This window comes from Macaca thibetana, chromosome 1, assembly GCF_024542745.1.
Source record: "Macaca thibetana thibetana isolate TM-01 chromosome 1, ASM2454274v1, whole genome shotgun sequence".
NCBI classification, from domain to species: Eukaryota; Metazoa; Chordata; class Mammalia; order Primates; family Cercopithecidae; genus Macaca; species Macaca thibetana.
In genome coordinates this window covers 66,629,231-66,656,561 of record NC_065578.1, presented here as the reverse complement: position 1 = coordinate 66,656,561, position 27,331 = coordinate 66,629,231, and the positions used below count along the sequence as shown (strand labels likewise).

General features: G+C 40.0%; 1 protein-coding gene and 1 non-coding gene across 5 annotated transcripts; one reads left to right on the top strand and one right to left on the bottom strand.

Annotated features, from left to right (window-relative positions):
- The first annotated feature begins 541 nt into the window (after positions 1-541).
- SERBP1 (SERPINE1 mRNA binding protein 1) lies at positions 542-20,906 on the top strand. 4 transcript variants are annotated; one of them, XM_050764370.1, is made up of 8 exons: positions 542-1,317; positions 5,026-5,176; positions 6,029-6,169; positions 6,288-6,359; positions 6,959-7,036; positions 11,179-11,356; positions 15,974-16,147; positions 18,710-20,906. In XM_050764370.1, exons 1-8 carry the CDS (start codon positions 1,005-1,007, stop codon positions 18,764-18,766), a joined length of 1,164 nt encoding a protein of 387 aa, XP_050620327.1. In that variant the 5' UTR covers positions 542-1,004; the 3' UTR covers positions 18,767-20,906. The 4 variants fall into 4 exon arrangements, with proteins under 4 accessions (XP_050620327.1, XP_050620135.1, XP_050620231.1 ...); XM_050764178.1 differs by having other exon boundaries at positions 6,914-7,036; XM_050764274.1 differs by having other exon boundaries at positions 6,270-6,359.
- On the bottom strand, positions 14,022-14,126 carry LOC126944868 (U6 spliceosomal RNA). The gene has a single exon (XR_007722213.1). It is a non-coding gene; the product is annotated as a U6 spliceosomal RNA (small nuclear RNA).
- Positions 20,907-27,331: the final 6,425 nt, after the last annotated feature.

The window sequence follows — 27,331 nt, the reverse complement described above, 5'->3', positions numbered from 1 at the left end:
CCTAGCACACACGCACTCGAAATGCTCTAAAATGGTATTTATTGAGGGCATGTGACTAACACCACAGCCACCTAAGCCCTGACTTGCCGGACACGAACGGACAATTAATTGGAATGACTGTAACAGCGTTTCTGTAAACAGTGCTTCCTAGCGGCTTGCCCAGTGTCTAGCGCTGCACAGTCAGGAGTTAACCACTCCTACGACACCGGCCGCCACACGGTGAGAAGCCCGGGAAAGACGCGCCACACTCCCATGTGATAGTTTCACTTGTCTTTTTGGTTAGTTCTGCTACCCTAGTTCACGTCCCCGCGAGAGGAAACGTATTCCACCTCACATTAGACAGAAGAGCCTCGATTCACCGTGGAGCCTGACAAAAGGGCACTCCAGCGACTGAGCTGCTCGGACTTGGCACAGGCAGGGTCCAGCCTACTCGCTGCCGGCGCGGCGTCTCAGCAACACCCCCTCCCCCGGAAGTTTGTGCGTCTCAGATGTAAGGTCTGGGAGTCACCTTGACCCTTCCCGGAGCGGTGGGGAAAGTTAGCCTGAGCCCGAGGGAGCGTGAGTGAAACCAAAGAGCACTTTCGCGAGTCAGCTACGCCGTCACGTTTTTCTGGTTTCAGGGTAGCTGAAGACCTACAGAGTTTAAGGGCGACCAGAGCAGGTGGCAGGACTCCGCCCACCACCACGCTTCCCCTCCTTCAGCTCGCACGCTTCACTCCCTTCTTGGGGTCCCGCCTCTCGGGCGCGCGCGAAGAGTTGTCGCGCGGTGCATCCTGGGAATTGTAGTCCCAACGCAGGGAGTCGCCTCAGGAGAAACTACTCTGGCCTACACACCCCACAGTGCCTTGCGGCGCTGGCCGCTCCCGGATGTGTGCCTGGCGCCGGAAGAGAAGACGGCCCCCCTCTCTCGGCCCGGCCATCTTGTGGGAAGAGCTGAAGCAGGCGCTCTTGGCTCGGCGCGGCCCGCTGCAATCCGTGGAGGAACGCGCCGCCGAGCCACCATCATGCCTGGGCACTTACAGGAAGGCTTCGGCTGCGTGGTCACCAACCGATTCGACCAGTTATTTGACGACGAATCGGACCCCTTCGAGGTGCTGAAGGCAGCGGAGAACAAGAAAAAAGAAGCCGGCGGGGGCGGCGTTGGGGGCCCCGGGGCCAAGAGCGCAGCTCAGGCCGCGGCCCAGACCAACTCCAACGCGGCAGGCAAACAGCTGCGCAAGGAGTCCCAGAAAGACCGCAAGAACCCGCTGCCCCCCAGCGTTGGCGTGGTTGACAAGAAAGAGGAGACGCAGCCGCCCGTGGCGCTTAAGAAAGAAGGTAAAGCAGGGGCAGAATGTGGGGGAGACTGGGATGGAGGGAAGGAGCGAGAGGGCTGCCGGCTGCCACTTGTTTCTGGAGCTCCGAGGGTCCGCGGGAGACTTTGCCGCCTATTTCCTCACGTTTCTTCACGCGACAAAAGCCAGGTCCTGCGAAGGTGCCAGGAGCGTGGTAGCCCCAAGTTCAAGCCACCGCCGGCGAGGCTCTCGGAGCCACCCCCTTCCCGCCTTAGGTTGTGAGCGGAGGAGCGTGGTCGGAGATGAGCTGCTCCTCGAGCGCGCTCGGGGTCCTGGGAGGCTGTTGCCTTCCCGCCGGATTCCTTGGCGGGCGAGCGCATGGACTGAGGTGCGGGGAAGCCGGCCGCTCACCGACGCTTGCCGTAGTTACGGAGGGGCTCGGGGTCCATCGCTGCTTACTGCGCAGAGCTGCTCCTTTGAGGTGCTGTTGTTTCAGGCTCCTGTCCTGCCATCTTGTCCCACGACGGCGCGGAGTATCCCCGCCGAAAAGCAGGGGGTCGTTCCAGGCCATCGGACGTGTGGAGTCAGCCGCAGGTTGGGGTGCCGCGTGTGCTTTATTGTTTCTCCTCCACCTCTCAACTGTTAGGACTTTCTCAGAACTTGCTGGGGTGAGTTGAGCTGTTGGGAAATGGAGGAGTTTGGCCACACTCGACTAAGCAGAAGCGGGAATTATGAATGAAGACTGGTGATCGCAGGACGTCCCGAGGAAAGTCCTCGAGTCACGATCCTCTCTCTCTCGACTCCCCAAACTGAGTCTTTCACATGGTGGAGTCTGGGCCTCGTGGGTAAAGTGAGTGCAGAGGCTGTCACAGCGTTAGTCGCAGCAGAGCTCTTTAGAGTCTGCAGCTTTTTTTTCCCCCTCCACATGTGCGTGAAGCATGGTCAGAGTTTCACTGGCGGTTAATAGTTGCTTCCAGGGCACTGTGAGTTTCACAGGATTGTCTTGATTTTTGCATTCTCATTACCAGTTTGTTACGGATGAAAAAGAGCAAGTAGTTCGAAGATAAGAACGTGCATGATCAATAGCAAGCAGGTGTCGGACCTAAGGTCTGAATCTTTAAAGCTGTATTTATATGTTGAAAGTTGAAATTACCCCTTCCTGCCACGTGCTTCTCTGAAAGGAGTTCTCATTAGCTTTTGTTGACTTCTGTGACATTCAACTAATTTTGAAAATCAAAACAATTTCCTCGTGGTGGGATTTGTTTTAGGAGGTTTATTGTTTTTTGTGGTTTTTTTTTTTTTTTTTTTTTTGAGGACTTTTATGAGGCTTAGAATGAAGAACCTCGGTCCTAGGTGGTGAATGAAAGAAAATAATTCTTGTGGTAAAATTATAGGTTGAGGAGAAACACAGTTGGAGTATTAGAAAGCATGTACATCACTTAGGCCAAGTATCTCTTCAGCCAATTAAGCTTTATGGCAATCTAACACACCTAAATAAATCATTTAATTCGTGTGTTAAGTAACGCTGACTTGTGTAATTATTTAAACTATGCTTAAGCTTAAGAAAGTAAACAAAAAAGTTGAGTCTGACGAATAGTGTGTACCAGGTAGATGTGTTCACTCATTTTGAATGTTCAAAACATGAAGCATGTTTAAATGCCTGAGTTATTTTGATCATGAAGCCCATCTAAGAAATAAGCTCTTACCTGAAAAGTATTTTAAGTGACAAATGTGGGGAATGATTTCATGAAGTTAGAACTAAGACTTAAGTTCACCATTCAATAAGTCTTTCCATGGGAAAACTATTCCATATTAGCAATCAACATTTTCCTTAGGTCAGTATTTCAGAGCACTCTTATTAAGTTGCATAAAATACAAGCATGTAAATACAGGAAAAGTGTTGAATGGACAATACCCGTTTTGAGATTCTACTGTCCTATTTACTGGGAATATATCTGTAAACAAAATCCCTGCAGATAGTAGGAAGGTTAACCTGATTGTGTTCTGTGGTTTTGACAACACATTGTGACATAATGCTTGACATACTTTAGACAGATATTTAATGTTTATGTTTTATGAATTAATTTTGTAGCTTCTCTTGCCCATTTGAAGAACTTGAGAATTGATAGCAGAATGTCATTGAGAGTGTAGACCAGGAATTTTCTAAAACAGAATGGATGCCTGAAACTAGTGCAGTTAATGAGCTTGCAGGTTATACATAAGTATATCAAAAGGAGCTTGCATTTTTAAATGTCAGTCTTTTTCATTAGGTGAGTTTAATCTAAGTTTCTAAGATTCTGTAAGCTTAATATTGATATTGGGTGGGGACGCCAACTATTGTTCACTTGGGTGTGTGTGGCTTGGATATTATTGCAAGGACTGGCTCCTTAACTCCACCCCAGTACACTTTATTACTGATGACATTTATTTAAATACCTTGGTGTAAGGTCTAACATTTGTGGTCTGTCTTGTATTTGCTGGGAATGAACTTCAAAATTCTATTGAAGAGACTGATAGTTACTGTTTGGCTCCAGTTACAGGCAATTGAACAATTGGGTGTGTCCTGATGGTGTTCTACTTTCTTAGAACCAAAGTGAAGCAGCTTAAAATCTTGTAAAACCAATTCCTCAGCTGCTTTATGACTTTGTCAGAAATTGGGAATTAGAGCATACCAACAATCTTAAAGTCATAAATTTAATCATCCATCTATTGATCCTTAAGGGCACTAGTAATTTACATTGGTTGCCTTTGTGGGGTTTCAAACATTACAGGAAAAGCAGTAAAGGGGGAAATTAGTAAATGCTTCAGCTATCACTTAGTGTCACAAGTTTCTTATTTCTTACATACTGCTTAAAAGGGGTCTTATGTGTGTGGATTTGGTTTTTAAAGATTATTTGACAATAAAGATAGTTGTTAGGGCAAATTTTTTAGAGGACTGTCTCCATGCATAATAAGTAACTGTTTCCTAACTTGGAAGTACTTAGAGATGTGGGAGTGTGTACAAACATATATACACTTACATGCTATAAATTTTTAAACTGTTTAATAGGGGAAGATGGCCCTTTTTGTGTGCCTGCAGTTGAGACTAAAAGATGACACTTTCTGGTTAAATGGCTGTTTTAAACTGAGGTGATGTTCTCTAATAATCCTAAATGCCATATTTTCCTTTCAGATTTGTGATTCCATAGAATTATGAGTCTTAATTGCTTTTTTGTTTTTTCAGATTAGATAGGATAACAAAGTGTGGCCCTCACTTTTGTGAGGGGCCATATCTAGTGAGTGTGTTGATTTGCTTGGTTATTATGAATGGCTGCTGGTATTTTCTTTGGTATTTTAAAAGCCAAAATGTATCACTTGCCTAACATTTTTTAAATTTAAAACTTTTTATTAAGAGACTGATATCTTGAAAAGTGACGGGAATAATGGTTGCCCAAATGATTTCCAAGTCAGTTATAGAAAATGCTTATGAGGGGGAGAATAACTTGGCAAACTAAATAGAAGTTTAAAACAAGTTTATTGTCTGTATTTTATTTATTTATGTATTTGGTCCGTGGTATGGATTGGAAGGTTTATTGTCTTTAAATGGCAGTTTCCCTAAGGTACTTTGTTACACATTAGAGTTACCCAGTGTTTACTTTTTTCCAACAGGAAATGGTAGTGGATTGGAAGAGAAGCAGCTTTTTGACAGTCCAGGCCTAAACTTTTTGTATTGCGAAAATAGTTTGCTTATGCAGGTTATCTATCCTTTTAGGAATAAGACGAGTTGGAAGAAGACCTGATCAACAACTTCAGGGTGAAGGGAAAATAATTGATAGAAGACCAGAAAGGCGACCACCTCGTGAACGAAGATTCGAAAAGCCAATTGAAGAAAAGGGTGAAGGAGGCGAATTTTCAGTTGATCGGTAAGTTGTTTTTTTTGTTTTTGAGCCAGGATCTTGGTCTAACTCCTAGGCTTGGAGTGCAGTGATGCAAGCGTAGCTCACTACAGTCTCTGCTTCCTGGGCTCAAGCAGTCCTCTCATTTCAACCTCCTCCTGAGTAGCTCGGACTACAAGATCACACCACCACACTCTGCTAATTTTTTTGTAGAGCTGAGGTCTCACTATCTATATTGCATGGGTGGGTCTTGAGCTCCTCTGCTCAAGCTATCCTCCTGCAATATTGGGATTACAGGCGTGAACCAAAAAAGTCTTCATATTTTGTTACTTTATAGAGTCACCGCTTAATGTTAAGCTATAAATTGGGAATAATTGCCAGGTAGCAGTCTGGCTAATTGTTTCTATTAGTTTTTGACAGAAACATCTGTATGTGTGCATTGTTATGTTTTAGACCTTTGGGTGATGGTTCAAACTTAGGTCTCTTGTAATGGAAGCACTTTATTGAATTGATAACCACTTTTTTTTTCTTGCTGTCTCCCGATACAGAGTTAGAAGGAAAATACTGTTGGTTTATTAAATGTGTTTAATTTTAAAGTGTATTGGTAAATAGTGATGGACTGGATTATATGTGCAATGAATAACAGTGGAAAAGTATATGCATTGGTAGTAATGTTTTAGAGTGCTAAAATAGTTTTCTTGTTCTGGGAGGCTTTCTTGTTCTGGCTTCCTTTATGTTTAGAAATAGACTATTTTGAATTTTCTGAAGCATGTGTATTTATTGGTTTTTGAGCTGGTAAACATGTTCTGTATTTTTGGGTTTTTGGATGGATTTTCCTCATTCTGGAAACCATGGAAGTATAATTTGTTTATATTATAGACCGATTATTGACCGACCTATTCGAGGTCGTGGTGGTCTTGGAAGAGGTCGAGGGGGCCGTGGACGTGGAATGGGCCGAGGAGATGGATTTGATTCTCGTGGCAAACGTGAATTTGATAGGCATAGTGGAAGTGATAGATCGTAAGTCTTACTGGTTTTTAGTTTATTTTAATATTTTATCTAATAAACAAACTTTGAATTTCTAGAACTAAAGAGTATTATGTTAACTCAGTTTTGTTAGTTCTTTTTCACATTACAGTGGCCTGAAGCACGAGGACAAACGTGGAGGTAGCGGATCTCACAACTGGGGAACTGTCAAAGATGAATTAACGTTGGTATTCTGATTTTTTTAAAAATTCTGTACCTAACTAGGGGTTAATCCATACCTCTGTCAAATTTTACTTGTCTCTGAGATAATGAATGCTCTCCTCTGAGAGCTACTGTAAGATAATGTCCTATGGGATGAATTTGGGTTGTAGTGTATTGAATGACTGGTTTTTCTGTACTTCAATATATTTGTTACTCATTTTTCCCCCATATATATTTGTAGCTTTTCCTGAAACCCCACAATAAGGTTATTTGGGTATTCTGATTATCTTAGTGTCCTTAATAGTTCCTATTCTAGTTTTTGACTTTGTTGTCATTACAAAATTTGTTAAACTAGTAAAGCTTGGTTTTATAATTAGCTGCCTTGTTCTGTTACTTTTTAAGTATGAAGTATATGAACTAAATAGTTTATATTATTTGCTTTTCAAGGTCTTCTGGGGAGTATATTTAGTAGGAAAGGAGTTAGAGAATGTGAGGGCTTACGGTATTTTTGTATGAAGAACTCTTCAGCTACATGTAAATGGACCTAGATGCCTTTCTTTTTCTTTCTTTCCTTAGAGAGTCCCCCAAATACATTCAGAAACAAATATCTTATAATTACAGTGACTTGGATCAATCAAATGTGACTGAGGAAACACCTGAAGGTGAAGAACATCATCCAGTGGCAGACACTGAAAATAAGTAAGTGGTTTTGCGTGTAATAGTAATGACCCAGAATTGAAAGCACTGGATTTTGACCAATGAGATAACCCATAGATTTAATGCTGTTGCTTGATGGCTTTTCGTTTTTGACAAGGGAGACGTATTGTACCCTCATCCCTCAAAGAGTATTTAAAAGAATGCTTTTTTTTTTTTTTTTCTTTTTTTGGTAAGAGACAGGGTCTCACTATATTGCCTAGGCAGGTCTGGAATTCCTGGGCTCGAGCGTTCCTCCTGCCTTGGCCTTCCAAAGTGCTGGGATTACAGGCATGAGCCGCTGCACCCAGCCCTTAAAAGAGTGCTTTATGTGTATATATTTTGACTATGCTTTGAAAAATAGAATATTTTAATGTGGTTATTTCTGTTTGATTAGTCATTTTACCATTGTCATACAACCGTACAAATTTTACTTTGAGATAGTTAAAAGTAGAAAATGTGGCCATTTTAAGATTAGTTCTGTCTTGAAGTTACTTCCAACGTAGAATTTGGAACATAGCATTACTGGCCTGTTTTTAAATGTGTGAAGAGAGCAAAGATCAGAGTATGTTATTCACGAGCATTTTTTTCTTTTTTGAGACCAGGTCTCATTCTGTTGCCCAGGCTGGAATGCAGTGGAGTGATCTTGGCTCACTGCAGCCTCCGCTTCCTGGGCTCAAACAATCCTTCCACCTCAGCCACCTGAGTAGCTGGGACTACAGGTGCCTGCCACCAGGCCTGGCTAATTTTTGTATTTTTAGTAGAGGAGAGTTTCACCATTTTGCCCAGGCTGGTCTTCAACTCGTGAGTTCAGGCAAGCCACCCACCTTGGCCTGCCAAAGTGCTGGGATTACAGGCGTGAGCCACCTTGCCCAGCCCTTCACTAACTTTTTTTTTTTTAATGCCTGGCTAATATTCTATATTTTTTAGTAGAGAGGGGTTTCACTGTCTTGGCCAACTGGACAGGCTGGTCTTGAACTCTTGACCTCAGGTGATCTGCCCTCCTCGGCCTCCCAGAGTGCTGGGATTACAGGAGTGAGCCACCACGTCTGGCCCGTCACTAGCTTTTAAAATTACGTGTTTTTGTTTTGTTTTGTTTTTTTCTTTTTCGAGACAGTCTCGCTCTGTCACCCAGGCTGAAGTGCAGTGGCGTTATCTCGGCTCACTGCAACCTCTGCCTCCTGGGTTCAAGCGATTCTTCTACCTCAGTCTTCTGAGTAACTAGGATTACAGGCGTGCATCACCACACCTGGCTAATTTTTTATATTTCTAGTAGAGACGGTTTCACCATAATGGCCAGGTTGGTCTCGAATTCCTGATCAGAGTGCTGGGATTATGGGCGTGCGCCACGGCGCCTGGCCTAAAATTATGTTTATTTTGTCAGTTATTTGTTATTGTGGTTTAAAGTCTTGGATTACAGGTTGTTTAGGACAGTGATTCCTAACCAGAAGCATATTCAAGTTAGTTTGGGGGTGGGAGGGGCAGATGCTTTCTAAACTTGCTCTTTTTTTTTTTTTTTTTTTTTTTTTTTGAGACGGAGTTTCACTTGTTGCCCAGGCTGGAGTGCAATGGCGTGATCTCGGCTCACTGCATCCTCTGCCTCCTGGGTTCAAGTGATTCTCCTGCCTCAGCTCCTGAGTAGCTGGGATTACAGGCATGTGCCACTATGCCCAGCTAAGTTTGTATTTTTAGTAGAGATGGGATTTCTCCATGTTGGTCAGGCTGATCTCCAACTCCCGACCTCAGGTGATCCGCACACCTCAGCATCCCAAAGTGCTGGGATTACAGGCGTGAGTCACTGCGCCTGGCCTTGAATTTTTTCTTTTCTTCAGGAAGAATTGCTCTTATGGTGAAACACTGTTAATGATGGGAGTATCATATTCCATGGATTTGTTGGGATAAGGAAAAATGATATACTATTGGAGGGAGTAGATAAAAGTACCTAGTACTGGGTGATGTTTTGAACTTGGTAGTAAAAATTTATGCAAAACTATAATGGAATCATACTTTTGCCTGATAAACAATGAAATTGTGATTGGTGCCTTAACAAATGAACCCTATGCAACATTAAGTTTCTCACAGTGGTCAACATTTTTGTTTGTTTGTTTCTTTGAGACACAGTCTCTTGTCTCCCATGCTAGAGTGCAGTGGTGCGATTTTGGCTATTCTGAGGTTCAGAGCTATTCCCCTGCCTCAGTCTCCCGATTACCTGGGACAATAGGTATGCTCCAGCATGCCCGGCTAATTTTTGTATTTTCAATAGAGACACGGTTACACCATGTTGGCCAGGCTGGTCTTGAACTCCTGGCCTCAAGTGATCCTCCCGCCTTGGCCTCCCAAAATGCTGGGATTACAGGTGTGAGCCACGGCGTCCAACCACAACTGTTTAATAGAGCCCATGTTGAATCACTCAGAGTGATCTGCAAATATTATAACTTTACCAAAAGGTACTAATGTGCTGATAGCGTATCGGTAGCAAATCCTTAGCTGAGTACCCAGGAATGAAATTGAAGGTGTTTGGTTTAAAGAAAATAATTATCCATCACATTAGAACTGTCTCTAATCTTACTCCAGAGTAGGGAAGAATCTGGGCATAGCATATGGAAGTATAAATTTAAGAAACACAACATTGGCTGACTGATTAACTAGCTTATATATAGCTTCCAGAGCTTCTGTTTGGTTTTTATTTAATCTTTGCAGTAATTCCTGAAAGGTGGGTGTCATGCCTCCATGATATGATAAAAGGTATGCTAAGTTACATTCCTGGCTGTGTTATAACATGGGTAACCAGGACTTTTTTTATATTCTTGGATTTCTCATCTGTAAAATGACTGGGTGGACTCAGTACCCAATTCAGTGTAAACTTGCTCTAGAGTTGTTTTTTGTTTTTTGCAGCATAGATATAACTGGAGGAAGTTTTAAGATAGGATTTGTCAAATGGTAAAGGGCAGCATCCAGGGAGATATTTGAGCTCTAAAGCTAACTGAATCACCTGCTATCTTTGGAAAGAAGGGCTCCCCAAATAGCAAATGACTTGTTTGATGACAATTGCAAATTGAGATTATACTAAAATAATGGATCCTTAGGCCAGTGCTTTGTTTCTGTAAAAAGAGGAAAGGATCGTATTCAATAGTTATAGACTGGAAAATTATATTTAGAAATAAATGGTTTAGTGTTAAATAATGAAACCAGTGTGTGTTTGTGGATAGTTCTATTAGCAGTGAATCCTTGGCCTCCTTTCCATATACAGGTTGGTTTGAAAATTGGAGTATAAGGATTTTAGGATTTGTAGAAACATGGCTATTGTTTTTATTTGCTATAAGTGCTAGTTGCCGAAATAAAGCATAGAGGAACAGTTCTTTTATGTTCCAAAATTTGAACCCTGGTTGCTAACAGACATTCTTCTGTCAAGAGGATAACCTTCTTGTGTGTTATTAAGAATTAACGTATTTTGGGAATTATGGAAATTAAAAATGTGGTTTAAAAGAAGATAGGCTGAGGATTTTACCTAAGAAGGTAGTTTTTAAACAAGGTACTGTTTGGTTTTTTATTTTTTGAGACGGAGTCTCGCTCGTAGCCCAGGATGGAGTGCAGTGGTGTGATCTTGGCTCGCGAGCTCCGCCTCCCGGGTTCGCGCCATTCTCCTGCCTCAGCCTCTGGAGTAGCTGGGACTATAGGTGCCCGCCACCACGCCTGGCTAATTTTTTGTATTTTTGGTAGAGACGGGGTTTCACTGTGTTAGCCAGGATGGTCTCGATCTCCTGATCTCGTGATCTGCCCGCCTCGGCCTCCCAAAGTGCTGGGATTTCGGGCATGAGCCACCGTGCCCAGCCGGTACTGTTTTTAAGAAATGTATATTTTAGTATTGGTAAAGCCTGTTCTAGGTTGTATTACTGATAAATGATCATTTAAGAGTTCATGAGGATGAATTCTATATCCCTTACTTGTATATAGTCAGCAAACACTGAATTCCTGGTCTCTACCAAGTTGCTTAGTTACACAGGAAACTAGGATACCTCATCCTTGGATAATCTTTCTCTAAAAGATTACAAGGTTCACTTTCTTAATTAAAATCATAAATTTGAAATATTTTGATGTAAATTATATCAGCTCTCTACCAGGTATAAAACTTGAAAACCTTTTCACAGGGAGAATGAAGTTGAAGAGGTAAAAGAGGAGGGTCCAAAAGAGATGACTTTGGATGAGTGGAAGGCTATTCAAAATAAGGACCGGGCAAAAGTAGAATTTAATATCCGAAAACCAAATGAAGGTGCTGATGGGCAGTGGAAGAAGGGATTTGTTCTTCATAAATCAAAGAGTGAAGAGGTAAAATTAAGTTTTGTCGTGTTTGAAAATGTTCAGATGTGACTTGAATTGTATTTATAATTTTTGTTTTAAAATTTCACATGGGTGATTTGTCTATAAAAAAAGCTTTACATAGGATCATTTGGGGCAGATAATTTGCTTTATAAGGAAAATAAACTGTATTACATATTCTAAGAAAGTCCTTCGATCAGTTCATAATTATGTTTTATGTGGTAGAGATGCTTTTTCCTAAAAAGCTGTTAGTGGTGTATTGTGTAATTATTAGTGTTCAGAAATATGATAGTTCTTTTCAAAGTTGTGATTGTATTTTTGAAATCTTGCCAAACTGGAGATCATTAAAGGACTTTGGTATTATGGTGTTAGGTTGAAATCTTGACATTTTCATATAACCTAAAATGTAAGTGACTTCATTTGGAATTCAACTTTTGAAACTGTCTGCCTATATCATATGTAATGGCCAGGACACTCAGTAAATGGTAATATGCATCTTGTCTAAGGAATGATGGCTTTAAAAACCAAAGAATATGTGGGTTTTACTTAAGAAACATGGAAACTAGTGAAAATACAGTTGACTTATTGAACAATGTGAGGTTGCTAGGGGCACTGACCCTGCAGATCAGTGCACATGTAACCTTTGACTCTGCCGAAACTTAACTACTAATAACCTGTTGACTGAAAGTCTTATTGATAACATAACCAGTTAACGCATTTTGTATGTTGCATATTATATACTGTATTTTTATAGTAAAGTAAGTTAAAATGTTGAGAAAATATATTTACTGTTCATTAAGTGGAACTGGATTGTCACAAAGGTCTTTATTTTGGATAGGAAGAAGAGGTGTTGGGCTTGTTTCAAGGCTGACAGAGGCAGAATGTTCAAACCCAAGTTGTTCAAGGGTCAGCTGTATTGGAAAAAGTCACATTGATGGCTTTTGAATTGGTAGCTTCCGTTTAAGCTTTGGGGTGTGTTCTTAGAGGAATATTTCAGTGCCGCTCCCTGTTAGGGCTTGTATGAGTTTTTAAAGCCAAACTGTATTATTTCTTCTCCTAAATTTTTTTTCTCTATCAGCTTCCTTTAACCTTTTGACATTTGTGTTTGATTTATTCATATCATAAATTGGGCTGTGCCAGAAATCCAGACTGCAAGTTTTATCATCCTAAGGTAAAGTTAAATTAAAATATTGTGAGGGCAAACCCATTTAATAAGGTTATTAGTTATTTTTATTTTTTTTGAGACACAGTCTGACTCTTTCGCCCAGGCTGGAATGCAGTGGTACCGTCTCTGCTCACCACAACCTCCCGCCTCTCGAATTCAAACAATTCTTGTGTCTCAACCTCCCCAGTAGCTGGGATTATGGACATTCGCCACCACGCCCGGGTAATGTTTGTATTTTTAGTAGAGATGAGGTTTCACCATGCTGGCCAGGCTGGTTTCAAACTCCTGGCCTCAAGTGATCCACCTGTCTCAGCCTCCCAAAGTGCTGGGATTATAGGCGTGTGCCACCATGCCCAGCCGATACGCTTAATTTTTTAAACTGCAAAATGGCTATAAGACAAACTTGGAAACATTGTAAAATAAAATGGAGGTTAAAAAGATTTTAAAGTTTTTTTTAGGTTTAGAGATGATTTTTAACATTTACTCCATATGAATGGTAAATGAGGAAATTATCTTTTTTTAAGTCCTGTAGAAAAAAAACTGCATTAGAACACTTGGTTTTGGCCAGGCTCAGTGACTCACACCTGTAATCCCAGCACTTTGGGAGACTGAGGTGGGCGGATCACCTGAGGTCAGGATTTCAAGACCAGTCTGACCAACATGGAGAAACCCCATCTCTACTAAAGATACAAAATTAGCCAGGTGTGGTGGCGCATGCCTGTAATCCCAGCTACTCAGGAGGCTGAGGCAAGAGAATCACTTGAACACAGGAGGCGGAGGTTGCAGTGAGCTGAGGTTACACCACTGCACTCCAGCCTGGGCAACAGAGCAAGACTCTTTCTCAAAAAAATTTTTTTAAAAAGCTCTTTAACTTGTACATATCTTCATTCTCATGACAAATGTGAGGTAGTTACGAGGAAGGAAGAAACTTTACAAATGGAGAACTGTGTTACCATGTTATTGACAGAGCTTAGTGTTTCTGTTTTCTGCTGCTCATTCTCTGAGCTCTCTAGAAAGAAGGAGGCTGGGCACAGTGGCTTACACCTGTAATCCCAGCACTTTGGGAGGCTGAGGCAAGCAGATATTTGAGTTGAAAGTTTGAGACCAGCCTGGGCAGCATGGCAAAACCCTGTTTCTACAAAAACTATAAAAATAATCTGGATGTGGTTGCATGCACCTGTGGTCTCAGCTACCTAGGAGGCTGAGGCAGGAGAGGATCACTTGAGCCCAGGAAGCAGAGGTTGGGGTGAGCCAAGATTGCATCACTGCATTCCAGTCTAGTTGACAGAGCAAGACTGTCTCAAAAGAAAATAAAAGGTTCCCCCCAACCCCCTGCCCCAAATTTATCCCAGTACAGTTTCTTGGTATCTGCAGGGGATTCGTTCCAGGACCCAGACATACTAAAATTTTCAGATGCTCAAGTCCATTATATAAAATGGCATGGTATCTGCATATAGCCTAAACACATTTTCCCAAATACTTTATTTTTTATTGTTTCTATTTTTTAAGTTAAAAAAAGAACAATTTACAGTTTTGCTTGTCATCCTTGTGGGGATCATGCTAATAATCTTTGCATCATTCCACTTTTAGTATGTGTGCTGCCAAAGTGAGCACTCCCCATACACTTTATTTTGAGACAAGGTCTTGGTCTGTCATGTAGGCTGGAATGCAGTAGCATGGTCACAGCTTACTGCAGCCTCAACCTCCATGTGCTCAAGCGATCCTTCTAGCTCAGCCTCCTGAGTAGCTGGAACTACATGCCTGTGCCAGCTCCTGGACTCAGGCAGCCCTCCTGCCTATGCCTTCCAGAGTGTGGGATTACAAGTTTCAGCCACTGCCCTTGGCCTTACTTTTTATTGTTATATGGTTGGTTGGTTTTATTTTTTTCTGAATATTTTTGATAGGTGGTTTGCAATTAATTGAAAGCATTGGTTTGAAAGAGCAAACATTTAAAAATCACACAATTAGTATATATAATTCACCTTAATTTGCTGGTGTTTTTGTGAATTTGTTTTTATGTTTCTAGGCTCCTTTAAAATTCGTATTAGAGCCTTCTATTGCCTTACATTGTGTTAGTGTGGGTACAAAGGATTGACCTTTAATGCTAGTATGAGTTGATGTAAGGGATGAAAACACAAAAATTTATTTGTACTTTAAAGGCTAGTTATTAACAGTTGTAATATTTTAAGTTGAATCTAATGGAATTGTAATAGTACAAGTTCTAATGAAAGAAGAAAATGTTCTTTATTCCTGTAGAAAAGAGGATTTCTTACACGTATTTAGAAAAAGAAAGCTGTACTTTAAAGTCCCATAGGCACAGTTTTCAACTAGAAGATTAAAACCCATTCCAAGCATGGAAGAAGACATCAGGCATGGAGCAGTGTAGAACTGTCTGGCTTTTTGCTTTTTTCCTCCCAGACTGGGTCATGTATCTTAAACACAAATAGAGAGGATCTGGATTTCACAAACATGACTTCATTTTTAAGAAGTTTCTAGCTGGGCGTGGTGGCTCATGCCGGTAGTCCCAGCACTTTGGAGGGCCAACACCAGCGGATCGCTTGAGCCCAGGAGTTTGAGACCAACCTGAGCAACACTGCGAAAACCTGTCTATAAAAAAATACAAAAAAATTAGCCAGACATCGTGGCATGTGCCTGTAGTCCCAGCTACTTGGGAGGCTGAGGTGGGAGGATCACTTGAGCCTGGGAGGTGGAGGTTGCAATGAACCCAGATTGCGCCACTGCACTCCAGCCTGGTGACAGAGTGAGACCCTGTCTCAAAAAAAAAAAAAAAAAGATTCCTGTGACACATTTAAGCTGTGGATTTATTTGTGCATAGCTTTACAAGATTCCCCTTATGTAAAGTGTGTAGTGTTTCACTTGAATTTGTAGCTCTCCATATTTGTGTGGAAAAACATAATGGTTGTATATTAACAGAAGATGCTTCTGAAAAGTTTGTATGGAATAAGGTCATTACCCTAGTTATAGTTGAAAGAGTGTAGAACAGAGGTTTTCTTTTTAACTTGCGTGTTCTTTTTAACTTCAATGATAGTAGTAGCCTTATATGTCACCTCTCCAGAGGTCTTCATCAAGGATTCACATTGGAGTCCTGATCTGAAGGGCGTATTTAAAATGTACTTGTCCAGATTTCACTGCTAAAGATTATGATTCAGTAGGTCTGGGATGGGCCACAATCATTTGGGTTGATTGTGATAGCATATATGTCTTTAGTTGAGGACCGCTGATATTACCTGCAATTTTGAGATAGAGAAAAGTGAAGGAAATTATTCCTCCAAGATCACTATAGCTGAGCCCTAGCTTGTTACCTGTGGAGACATTCAGACATTTGTTCACAGAAAGTACAGTTTGGATTTTTCGTCTTTTTAGAAGAAAGCTCATTATTTAGAAATTTTGCGACGTTACTTTTCTACTAATAACCCAGTCATCTTCACTTATGTTTTTAGGCTCATGCTGAAGATTCGGTTATGGACCATCATTTCCGGAAGCCAGCAAATGATATAACGTCTCAGCTGGAGATCAATTTTGGAGACCTTGGCCGCCCAGGACGTGGTGGCAGGGGAGGACGAGGTGGACGTGGGCGTGGTGGGCGCCCAAACCGTGGCAGCAGGACTGACAAGGTAATTTAAGACTTTGTTTTCCTTTTATGTAATTTAAGGACCTCTTAGAAGTCACTGGCTGGGTCTTTCTGGGAACATAAGAAGTAGAAGTAGTAGCAGTGTCTTTAAGAAACCACGTGTTGGCCGGGCGCGGTGGCTCAAGCCTGTAATCCCAGCACTTTGGGAGGCCGAGACGGGCGGATCACGAGGTCAGGAGATTGAGACCATCCTGGCTAACACGGTGAAACCCTGTCTCTACTGAAAAATACAAAAAACTAGTCGGGCGAGGTGGCGGGCGCCTGTAGTCCCAGCTACTCGGGGAGGCTGAGGCAGGAGAATGGCGTAAACCCGGGAGGCGGAGCTTGCAGTGAGCTGAGATCTGGCCACTGCATTCCAGCCTGGGCGACAGCACGAGACTCCGTCTCAAAAAAAAAAAAAAAAAAAAAAAAAAGAAACCACGTGTTAGGTTATATTTTTGTTTAAAGCACTTAAATGTCTTTTTTGGAGTGCTGTAAGTAGTGTTAAGTTACCACCTTTTGAATTAGGTGCTGGTCATGGTGCTGGGCTAGGCATTTTATGTACTTAATGTCATTTAATTCTTGTTAACTATGATGACATTCTCATTTTCCAGACAAGAAAATCTGGTGTAGTGAATCAGGTTAACTCTTGACTTTTGCTAAGGCTTACCTGAAAAGCAATCTGTTCGCTTTGATAATTCCTAACTGCTTTTTAAGTCTCCGCTTAATAACCATCGTGTTCCTTGTATAATTCCTCTTGTGACACTCATGATTGTTGATGCTTTTTTCTTTTACTAGACTCTTCTGAGAGAGCTGGGATTCATTTTTGTCTTACTTTACTTTCTGTAATCCCTCCGATGCCTTGAACAGTATATGGAACAAAACAAGTTCTTAGAGAAATATTTTGATGAATCCCAAGTAATTGATAGATATGAACTCAGATCTGATGCTTGGAAGCAACCATAATGTCCTCCTAAATTCTCAACATCTTACAAATTTGGGGACCCACCTGCTTGATTGAGTCTATTTTTGATTATTATAAGGGTAACTTATCACTGCCAGTGTAATGATACTTTGTTCCTCCAAGACCAATCTTTTTTTTTTTTTTTTTAAGGCGGCGGTTGTGTTTATGAGCTTTTCCCATACTTTTTTTTTTAGTTCTGTTATTTATACTTTAGGCTATAAAGAGCAATTTGGACTCCTTTTTTTGGACTTTTTTTTTTTGAGATGGAGTCGCTCTGTCGCCCAGGCTGGATTGCAGTGGCGGAATCTCAGCTCACTGCAAGCTCCGCCTCCCGGGTTCACGGCATTCTCCTGCCTCAGCCTCCCGAGTAGCTGGAACTACAGGCGCCCGCCACCTCGCCCGGCTAGTTTTTTTTTGTATTTTTTAGTAGAGACGGGGTTTCACCGTGTTAGCCAGGATGGTCTCGATCTCCTGACCTCGTGATCCACCCGTCTCGGCCTCCCAAAGTGCTGGGATTACAGGCTTGAGCCACCACGCCTGGCCCTGTTTTTGGACTTTTAACCTTGTTGATTATTGCTACTTAAATATTCGTTTCTTAGCATGCTTTCACATTGATGCCATTCTTATTTAGCAAGTGGAAAAAGTATAAGAATTCTGAACAACAATGCAAATTCACATACATAATTGCTTGTGAATCTATTCGTATGGTTTACTGGAAAAAACAAAACAACTGGGCTGGGCACATTGGCTCATGCCTGTAATCCCAGTACTTTGGGAGGCCTGGGTGAACAGATCACCTGAGGTTGGGAATTTGAGACCAGCCTGGCCAACATTGTGAAACCCTGTCTCATTAGCCAGGTATGGTGGCACAGCCCTGTAACCAGCTACTTGGGAGGCTGAGGCACAAGAATCCCCTGAACCCAGGAGGCGGAGGTTGCAGTGAACTGAGATCATGCTACTGCACTCCAGCTTGGGCAACAGAATGTAAGACTGTCTCCAAAAAAAAAAAGAGAAAAAGAAAACAACCCATACTATTACTCTGGAATAAAAGTAGGTCTTGATAGAAATTTAGGACAGGGCTCATTGCAAATATATGTAGTTTTTTTCTGATCCATAATTTTGTCTTGATACATTTTACCTAGAGTTTTAACAGTAGGGTTTTTTGTGGGTTGTTTTTTTGTTTGTTTGTTTGTTTTGTTTTGTTTTGTTTTGTTTTGAGATGGGAGTCTCACTCTGTTGCCCAGGCTGGAGTGCAGTGGCCGGATCTCAGCTCACTGCAACCCTCGCCTCCCAGATTCAAGCTATTCTCCTGCCTCAGCCTCCCGAGTAGCTGGGATCACAGGTGCCTGCCACCACGCCCAGCTAATATTTTGTATTTTTAGTAGAGACAGCATTTCACCATGTTGGCCAAGCTGGTCTCAAACTCCTGACCTCAGGTCATCCACCCGCCTTGGCCTCCCAAAGTACTAGGATTACAGGTTTGAGCCACCGTGCCTGGCCAACAGTAAAATTTTTTAGAGTTCTATCTTAATGTAGACACTAGCTAACAATGTAATTTTGAAGAATTGAGAACTGTGGTTAATTTTGGTTTTTCTTTTTCAGTCAAGTGCTTCTGCTCCTGATGTGGATGACCCAGAGGCATTCCCAGCTCTGGCTTAACTGGATGCCATAAGACAACCCTGGTTCCTTTGTGAACCCTTCTGTTCAAAGCTTTTGCATGCTTAAGGATTCCAAACGACTAAGAAATTTAAAAAAAAAAAAAAGACTGTCATTCATACCATTCACACCTAAAGACTGAATTTTATCTGTTTTAAAAATGAACTTCTCTCGCTACACAGAAGTAACAAATATGGTAGTCAGTTTTGTATTTAGAAATGTATTGGTAGCAGGGATGTTTTCATAATTTTCAGAGATTATGCATTCTTCATGAATACTTTTGTATTGCTGCTTGCAAATATGCATTTCCAAACTTGAAATATAGGTGTGAACAGTGTGTACCAGTTTAAAGCTTTCACTTCATTTGTGTTTTTTAATTAAGGATTTAGAAGTTCCCCCAATTACAAACTGGTTTTAAATATTGGACATATTGGTTTTAATACCTGCTTTGCATATTCACACATGGTCAACTGGGACATGTTAAACTTTGATTTGTCAAATTTTATGCTGTGTGGAATACTAACTATATGTATTTTAACTTAGTTTTAATATTTTCATTTTTGGGGAAAAATCTTTTTTCACTTCTCATGATAGCTGTTATATATATATGCTAAATCTTTATATACAGAAATATCAGTACTTGAACAAATTCAAAGCACATTGGTTTATTAACCCTTGCTCCTTGCATGGTTCATTAGGTTCAGATTATAACTGATTTACATTTTCAACTATATTTACTTTTTAAATGTGTGACTTTCCCATTTTAAAATCTAAACTAGACATCTTAATTGGTGAAAGTTGTTTAAGCTACTTATTGTTGGTAGACACATCCTGTCAAGTGAAGTAGTTTTATAGGTATGGGTTTTTTCTCCCCCTCCACCAGGGTGGGTGGAATAAGTTGATTTGGCCAATGTGTAATATTTAAACTGTTCTGTAAAATAAGTGTCTGGCCATTTGGTATGATTTCTGTGTGTGAAAGGTCACAAAATCAAAATGGTGCATCCATGATCAGCAACCATTTAACCCTTCCTTGTTCTAAAACAAAAACCAAAGGGCACTGGTTGGTAGGGTGAGGTGGGGAGTATTTTAATTTTTGGAATTTGGGAAGCAGACCAGCTTTACTTTATAAGGCTGGAACAGCAGCACTATCCATGAAATATAAACCAAAAATCTTTACTATTTCCTAGATTGCTATTATTTGGTCCTAAGTTGAGTATTCCACAGAAAGTGGTAATTATCTTTTCTCTCTTCCTCCATTAGAAAATTAGGTTAATAATGGATTCCTATAATGGGAGCATCACTACTTATTAAAACACACATAGAATGATGAATAAAGTTTTCTAGGATTGTCTTTTATTCTGCCACATTTATTGATAAACTGAAGGAATTTTTTAAAAAGTTTTAAGAATCATTTGTCACGTCATTTTTAGAAATGTTCTACCTGTATATGGTAATGTCCAATTTTAAAAGTATTGGACATCTTCAGTCTTAAACAGTTATATTTAGCTGATTGGTTCTCACATATACTTCTAAAAGAGAAATTTTATGTTATAAGAGTTACTTGTTTGGATTAGATTTATTAATCTCAGTTACCTACTATTCTGACATTTTAGGAAGGAGGTAATTGTTTTTAATGATGGATAAACTTGTGCTGGTGTTTTGGATCTTATGATGCTGAGCATGTTCTGCACTGGTGCTATTGTCTAATATAATTTTATATTTACAAACATACGTGCTACCCTGAGATTAATTTAGTCCATATGAACTGTTGACCCCTTTTGAGACGGCAACATACGCACTCATAAATCAGTGTGTTTAGACTTCTCAAGTATCTAACTCATTTCCAAACATGTACCATGTTTATAAATCTTGATTTCTAGCAACATGCTATAGAAAACACCTGCTATTCAAAACACAACTTCTACTCAGTGTCATCCATTGCTGTCGTGAGAGACGACATAGCAATATCTGGTATGTTGCAAGCTTTCAAGATAGCCTGAACTTAAAAAGTTGGTCCATTAGTTGTATCTGATGGATATAAATTTGCCTCCTAGTTCACTTTGTGTCAAGAGCTAAAACTGTGAACCTAACTTTCTCTTACTGGTGGGTAATAACTGAAAATAAAGATTTATTTTCATGCTCACTTCTTAAAAGTCATAAAAACAATCAAATAGGATCATGTTTATTGTCATGTGTTTCCTGGTTTCTGACCTGTGTGCACACCCCTTTGTGCTTACAATTTTTAAATTGAATTTCATATGGGGTTTTTATTTGCTAAAAACCAGGCTGTTGAATCACATTTGGGAAGGGTACTTATCTTAATGACTAGTGACTTAATTGGGAAAGTTGAATTCTTGTAAGATACAAAATCCAAGGACTTCTTGGATTTAATCTAATTGTTACTTCTTAGCAGATCATTTTTTTGATAATGAAAGTTAAGCATACTGAATGCTACTTTTTATTGATAAACTGGCTATAATAGTCTAGGGGAAAAATTCCTAAACAGATACAGATTCCTAAAGTAATAGTGGCAGCTGATGTTTCAGTGAACTTCTATCTTGATGCGTTTAAATGGAAGTAATACCAGAGCTGACATTTTAAAGGTATTTTTACAGCTTGAAATGAAATGATTTATTAGCTATTTTGAGACCTGTGGAGTTATGCAAGAATTTTAAAAAGTGACACCATATACATCTAGTCAGTTCCTTTACTCTTATTTTTTGGATGGAAGTAGGACACTTCATTTCCAGGATTGTAAATATATTTGGGGCTTGTTTTTGGTGTGGGTTTAAAAGGAAGATACTAAGTATTCATTCTAATTTTGTTATTTTTCTAGTTGCCAGAGATGGTTGCACTGAAATAGAAAAATAGGGGGTTGCATACAAAGCCTCAGTGTGTATTGGATTTTGAAAATACTACATTGGTGCAATTACTTTTGTACCAACTTAACATGTCTAGGAAAGTACCATCATATGGAAGGAAACAGCAGGTATTAGAAGGTTCAAAGGAATGAGAACTAGGAAGTTGATAGAACCTAATCGATGTTGACTCAAGGTAAGATTGTTCAGGTATGTTAGTGGACATCTAGTCCAATGGTATAGCAAATTCCAGAGGTCTCAGGTGCATGTAATTCTACTTAAGAAAGTAAACACTTAGAAAATAGATTATAACCCAGATGTTTGGATTACACTGAGATAAATATGTAAAGTTTTAGCAAGTCTGAACATGTACAAGCCAGATCTTCAGATTGACTAAGAAAAGCCCAGAAAGTTCATTATTTACTGTGCTTTCTATGGCATAACTGGTGACAAGGCAGTAAAATGATACATATTTGAACTGGATCATAGTAATTAAATGATTGATCAATGCAAGATAATTGTCAGGTTGAGATTAATAGTAAGTGGCAGCTTCCCAGAAATTTGGGTTGTTATTTGGCCCAAGCTGTGCCCTGGGATTACCACTTAATCTTGCTTGACTTTTAAGTTCAAATTTGGGGGTTATGTGAAGTGATTGAAATAAATCAGGCTGAGGAAGTCGGTAATTTCAAGAATATAGAGAGAGCATGGTTGTAATCTAAACATGAGAAGCTTAAGTTTAGGAAATGGTTAGACTATAACTTGCTAAAACCATGAAGATTTTGGTCACAGATGAAAATAATGAACATTGGAAATGAATGCCATTTAAATAAAATGCTATATGTAAGCCAGGGGTCAGCAAAGTTCAGCCTGTGACCTGTTTGGTTTGGTTTGGTGCATCCCTGGGTTAAAAATGGTTTTTTAGGCTTGTATAGGATTAAAAAAAAAAAAACTCACAAAAAAATGTAGGCAGCCCAGCATAAGATACTACCCTTCACAGAAATGTTTGCTGACCCCAGAACTGTCACTTTCAGGTTACTAGAGTTTGTTTTTTTGAAATAGTCTGGCTCTGTCACCCAGGCTGGGGTGCAGTGGCATGGTCTCAGGTCACTGCAGCCTCCACCTCCTGGGTTCAAGCAATTCTGCTTCAGCCTCCCAAGTAGCTGGGATAACAGGTGTGCACCACCACACCCAAGAATCACTTGAACCCAGGAGGTAGAGGTTGCATTGAGCCAAGATTGTAGCACTGCACTCCAGCCTGGGTGATACGCTGTGTCTCAAAAATAGAAGTTTAGTTCTAGGTTCAAATTAAGTGGTCTACCTGACAGGAAGCTCTGAAATTAGAAGTAATTTTAAAGCATACTTTACATCTCTAGTCAAAGTAAGGGCAAGATAAAACTTGTTAGTAAAACATGTTTTGTTATTTTCTGAATATGTAGCCAGCAACATAAAATATATTCTGAAAGCTGTTAAGGGGTGTATAATGTGTTACAGAAATACCATGATTATAGTTTAGTATTTCACATTTAGTGACATTTTCAGATCCCTTTGTGTAAGTCCTTTGTGTTGTGCAAAGAGATTTTTCCATAAGATGAGAATTATGAACATTTTATATAGGTAAACTCCATAGGTTGGACTGGGGCAGAACTTAATGGCTCCTGGAAAGTGCCCCCCCCCTTTTTTTAAGAGGTTAGAATGCCCATTTGGACAGAATTTAGCTTTTGTGCTATTTATTACTTCTGTACTAAACTGGTAGCCAGTTGTTCACTTCTAAATGGAAGGGAAAAAATTACCCACACAAGTTAGAAAATGATTTGCCAAATTATTTTTTTGAGTTAGTATGTATGTACTGTTTTAAATCAGTAATGTTTGTTCATTTTGCTGCCCATTTGGGAGTATGTGGCAATTCCTAGTGCTCTTGTATGACATTACTCTTCCTGAGACTTGTATATGCAAGAAAGTATATATATAAAAGATAAATGGTGGTAACTTATCTGAGTTCTGATTCATTATGGACTTTTAGAAATCTAGATAATTGGTTCATACTAGGTGCTCAATTACTCTGACCTTGTGTGGCTTTATTCCTTAAATAGTTGCTTTAGGCGTTACTGGGTAGATGCATGGAAATTGAAGGGCTAATATTAAGGATTTTAATAATGCGTTACTGAGTAGGGAAAATGGGAAGTAGCTTATCTTTGGACAGTTGTATTGCTTTGCACTAATCACCTTGTTTGCAGTTGTAGCTGATTCAGTTCTAGATTTTAGGACCAAAAAGATCTCTAATTTAAAGAAACGGTTTTCATATACCTAGAATGAAGATTCTGTTTAAAGTGGTCTTGGTTAACTTGGTTCTTGACATTTTCCTAGATTTTTTTTGGATTGGGACTAAAATGTTCTATTAGCCAATGAATAACGTCCAAGTAAATTTTTGTTTTATTTTGGGAACTTTGCATATTGAATTCTTTGTGTTACACGTAACCCACAAAGAAATGTTGCTTCACATGGCAGCTGCACTCTGAGAGTACTAAGGTAAGCACGTGTTTAGACATTGTCAGAGTGCTCCGACTGCTGGGGTTCTTTTGGAAATAAATGGGCTGAAAATGTGTGGATTTTGTATTTTTCCCATTACATGACAACATGTTTAGGCCTTCATGATTGGTGAGCTAAACACATCTTTGTTTAGAGATAAGACGATTGATTTGTGTACTTACCTGAAAATTCAGAATTTTGTGTTTGTTTTTGAGACAAATCTCACTGTGTTGCCCAGGCTGGAGTGCAGTGGTGCTATCTCGGCTCACTGCATCCTCCGCCTCCCGGGTTCAAGCCATTCTCCTGACTCAGCCTTCTGAGTAGCTAGGATTACAGGCGCCCACCACCACGCCCGGCTAATTTTTTGTATTTTTAGTAGAGACGGGGTTTCACTATGTTGGCCAGGCTGGTCTCGAACTCCTGACCTCAGGTGATCCACCTGCCTCGACCTCCCAAAGTGCTGGGATTACAGGCATGAGCCACCGTGCCTGGCTGTTTTGTTTTTTGAGACAAGGTCTCGCTCTGTTGCCCAGGCTAGAGTGCAGTGGCATGATCTTGGCTCATTGCAACCTCTGCCTCCTGCGTTCAAGCAGTTCTCATCCTTCAGCCTCCCAAGTAGCTGGGACTAAAGGCGTGCACTACCATGCCCAGATAATTTTTGTATTTTTGGTAGAGCGGGGGTTTCAGCATGTTAGCCAGGCTGCTCTGGAATTCCTGGCTTTAGGTGATCCACCCATTTCAACCTCCCAAAGTGCTGGGATTACAGGCATTAGCCACCAAACCTGATCAATATTCAGAATTTCTAATGAAACTTCCACTTTTTTAATAAAAAGAACTTTTCATTAACAACTACACATAATTTGGTTTTAATTTGATTTTGTGTTCTAAGCTTTGTAGTATATTTCTTGCATATTTGCCAAGCCTTTACTTAGGTGCTAAAGCCTAAATCAGGATCTTCTGAAAAATGTATGGGAAGCCTGGATTGGATAAAGCTTTTCTTAAGGCAGATGTTCATTGGTCACTATTCACAGGCAAATCAATACATGTGGCAGGGATATTGTGTGTGCTTCAGACCTCTGTATTTTGTTCATAACAGTATACGTTGAAGATGGAGCGGCACTTAGTCACAGTATATCAACAAAATTCAGTAGATTTTGTTGATACACAATCCAGTATTAACAATTGGACTGACCTCTCTAGCATTCCAGTCAAATGCTAGAGCTGGAAGTCATGTTGAATTAAATACTTTGTATGCTGAGTACTTCTAAGTGAAAATACAAACAACAGGAGAGGTTCTCTTCAGGAGGAAATTGACAGTTTATTAAGAGAAAACTTCCAATAAATCGTTTATTGAAGAATTTAACCCGCACTTCTCAGTTACGGGAGAGCATGGATGTTTCCTTTTTTCAAAGTCGTCAATCTCTTGCTACTTAGGGTTATTAAACCTTAAAAATAACTGCAGATTTTTAGATGAAAAATTTTGACTTGAAGATTGCAGCTGTAGCTGATGAAATGACTTACTGATTATCCTTGCAAATTATTTTAATCTCACAAGCAGGTTAAAAGTGGGTGTAATTCTTTTTAAGCCATCTCTACAGCTACTCTGAAAGCTACTCTGCCAAAGACAGATTAGAGTCTGTAAACTAAAGAGACTGAAGTGTTTACAGGAAGGCAAAGGAATCCAGTCAATTTAAGTATGAGAGTTGGGAAAAAAAAAAAAAAAACTTCGGAAACGTGTTGTAAAAAGAAGGAAATGCTCTGTGTTACTAATTTTCATCCAATTTTGTAAGTGTTTTTACAGTTTTTCTAACTAGTGAAAATGCCCTGAGGGTGAGTGGGTGTTCTGCCCTTACTTGAAGTGTTTCTTTGGGTCCTATTACCTATAGGTGGTAAAACACCTAAAATTGGAAGGTATCTTGAACCTCACCTGTCATAGTCTTGCATAGGCACTGCCAAAGTCTCTTGATGGAAGAATTCCTTAAAGTTGTGGAACTTGAAAAGAGGCCTGAATTGACCTAAAGGGACCCTTTGGCAGCATATGATAGGTTTGTATCTTAGTGAGGTGATGGAAGTCTCAGAGGAGCCAACTTTAGAATAGTTTTGACACTTGCAAAGAAGTGACCACTAGCAAAGTATGGAGCCAATTACCACAGAATGAAGGAAAGGCACTTATTTGTGTTTCAACAGCTCAGCAACAAAATTGAGTTAAATACAGCCTTAGTTCCTTTTTGTTTAAGAAATAGCCTTTATTTTTAGAAAAAGTCAAGTAAATTGGGTGGAGTTCTAGATATTTCAGTTAAAGAAGAGGGAAGAGCATATTTTCTGGTTACTTCCTGTTCAAAAGAGAATGTTTTTATTAATGACTTAAAATACTCCATTTACCAGTTTACTTCAAATAGTTCTTTTCAAGGAGTGGTACTTCCTTTTTCGTGGCCTACCTGTGCCTTATAGGATTTAGATTAGTTGGGTAGGTAAGTTAGCAAATTCAAGAGTGCCAGATTTGTCCTAGTGTTAATTTGTTTTTAAATTTATCTGGTTTTTTAGGTTGATTTCTGAAGAAACAAGAATGAACTAGAACTTCAGAAGTATGGAAACACCAGTTTTGGGTTGCCTCATAAAAATAACTTTTTTTGGTCTGAGTTTATTTCAAAGGTTTTTTGGAGACTTCAAAGATTTGTACAGAATCACAGTTACAGTCAACTACAGTGAGAATCCCAATTGATGTAAACTTGTACAGTATTTGCATAGAATGGAATTCGAGAGTATTTAAAAGTTATGCTTTGAAACTAGACTGGTGTAAGGTATTCGTTGTGTGAATTCCATTGTTATTTAACCTTTGTATCTGTTTCCTCATCTGTGAGGTGGTAAGAACTGATTTACAGTCCTTAAAAACTCTGTGCACTAAGTAGTGTTATTGATTATAATTAACAATTCCTATTAGAATAGGAATTGGCGAAAATTGGCTTATTATATATTTTTTTTTATTTCGAGACAGAGTCTCATTCTGTCATCCAGGCTGGAGTGCAGTGGCACGTTCGTGGCTCACTGCAACCTCTGCCTCCCGGGTTCAAGTGATTCTCCTGTCTCAGCCTCCTGAGTAGTTGGGATTACAGGCATGTGCCACTACACGCAGCTAATTTATTATTATTATTATTTGTAATAGAGATGGGGTTTCACTGTGTTG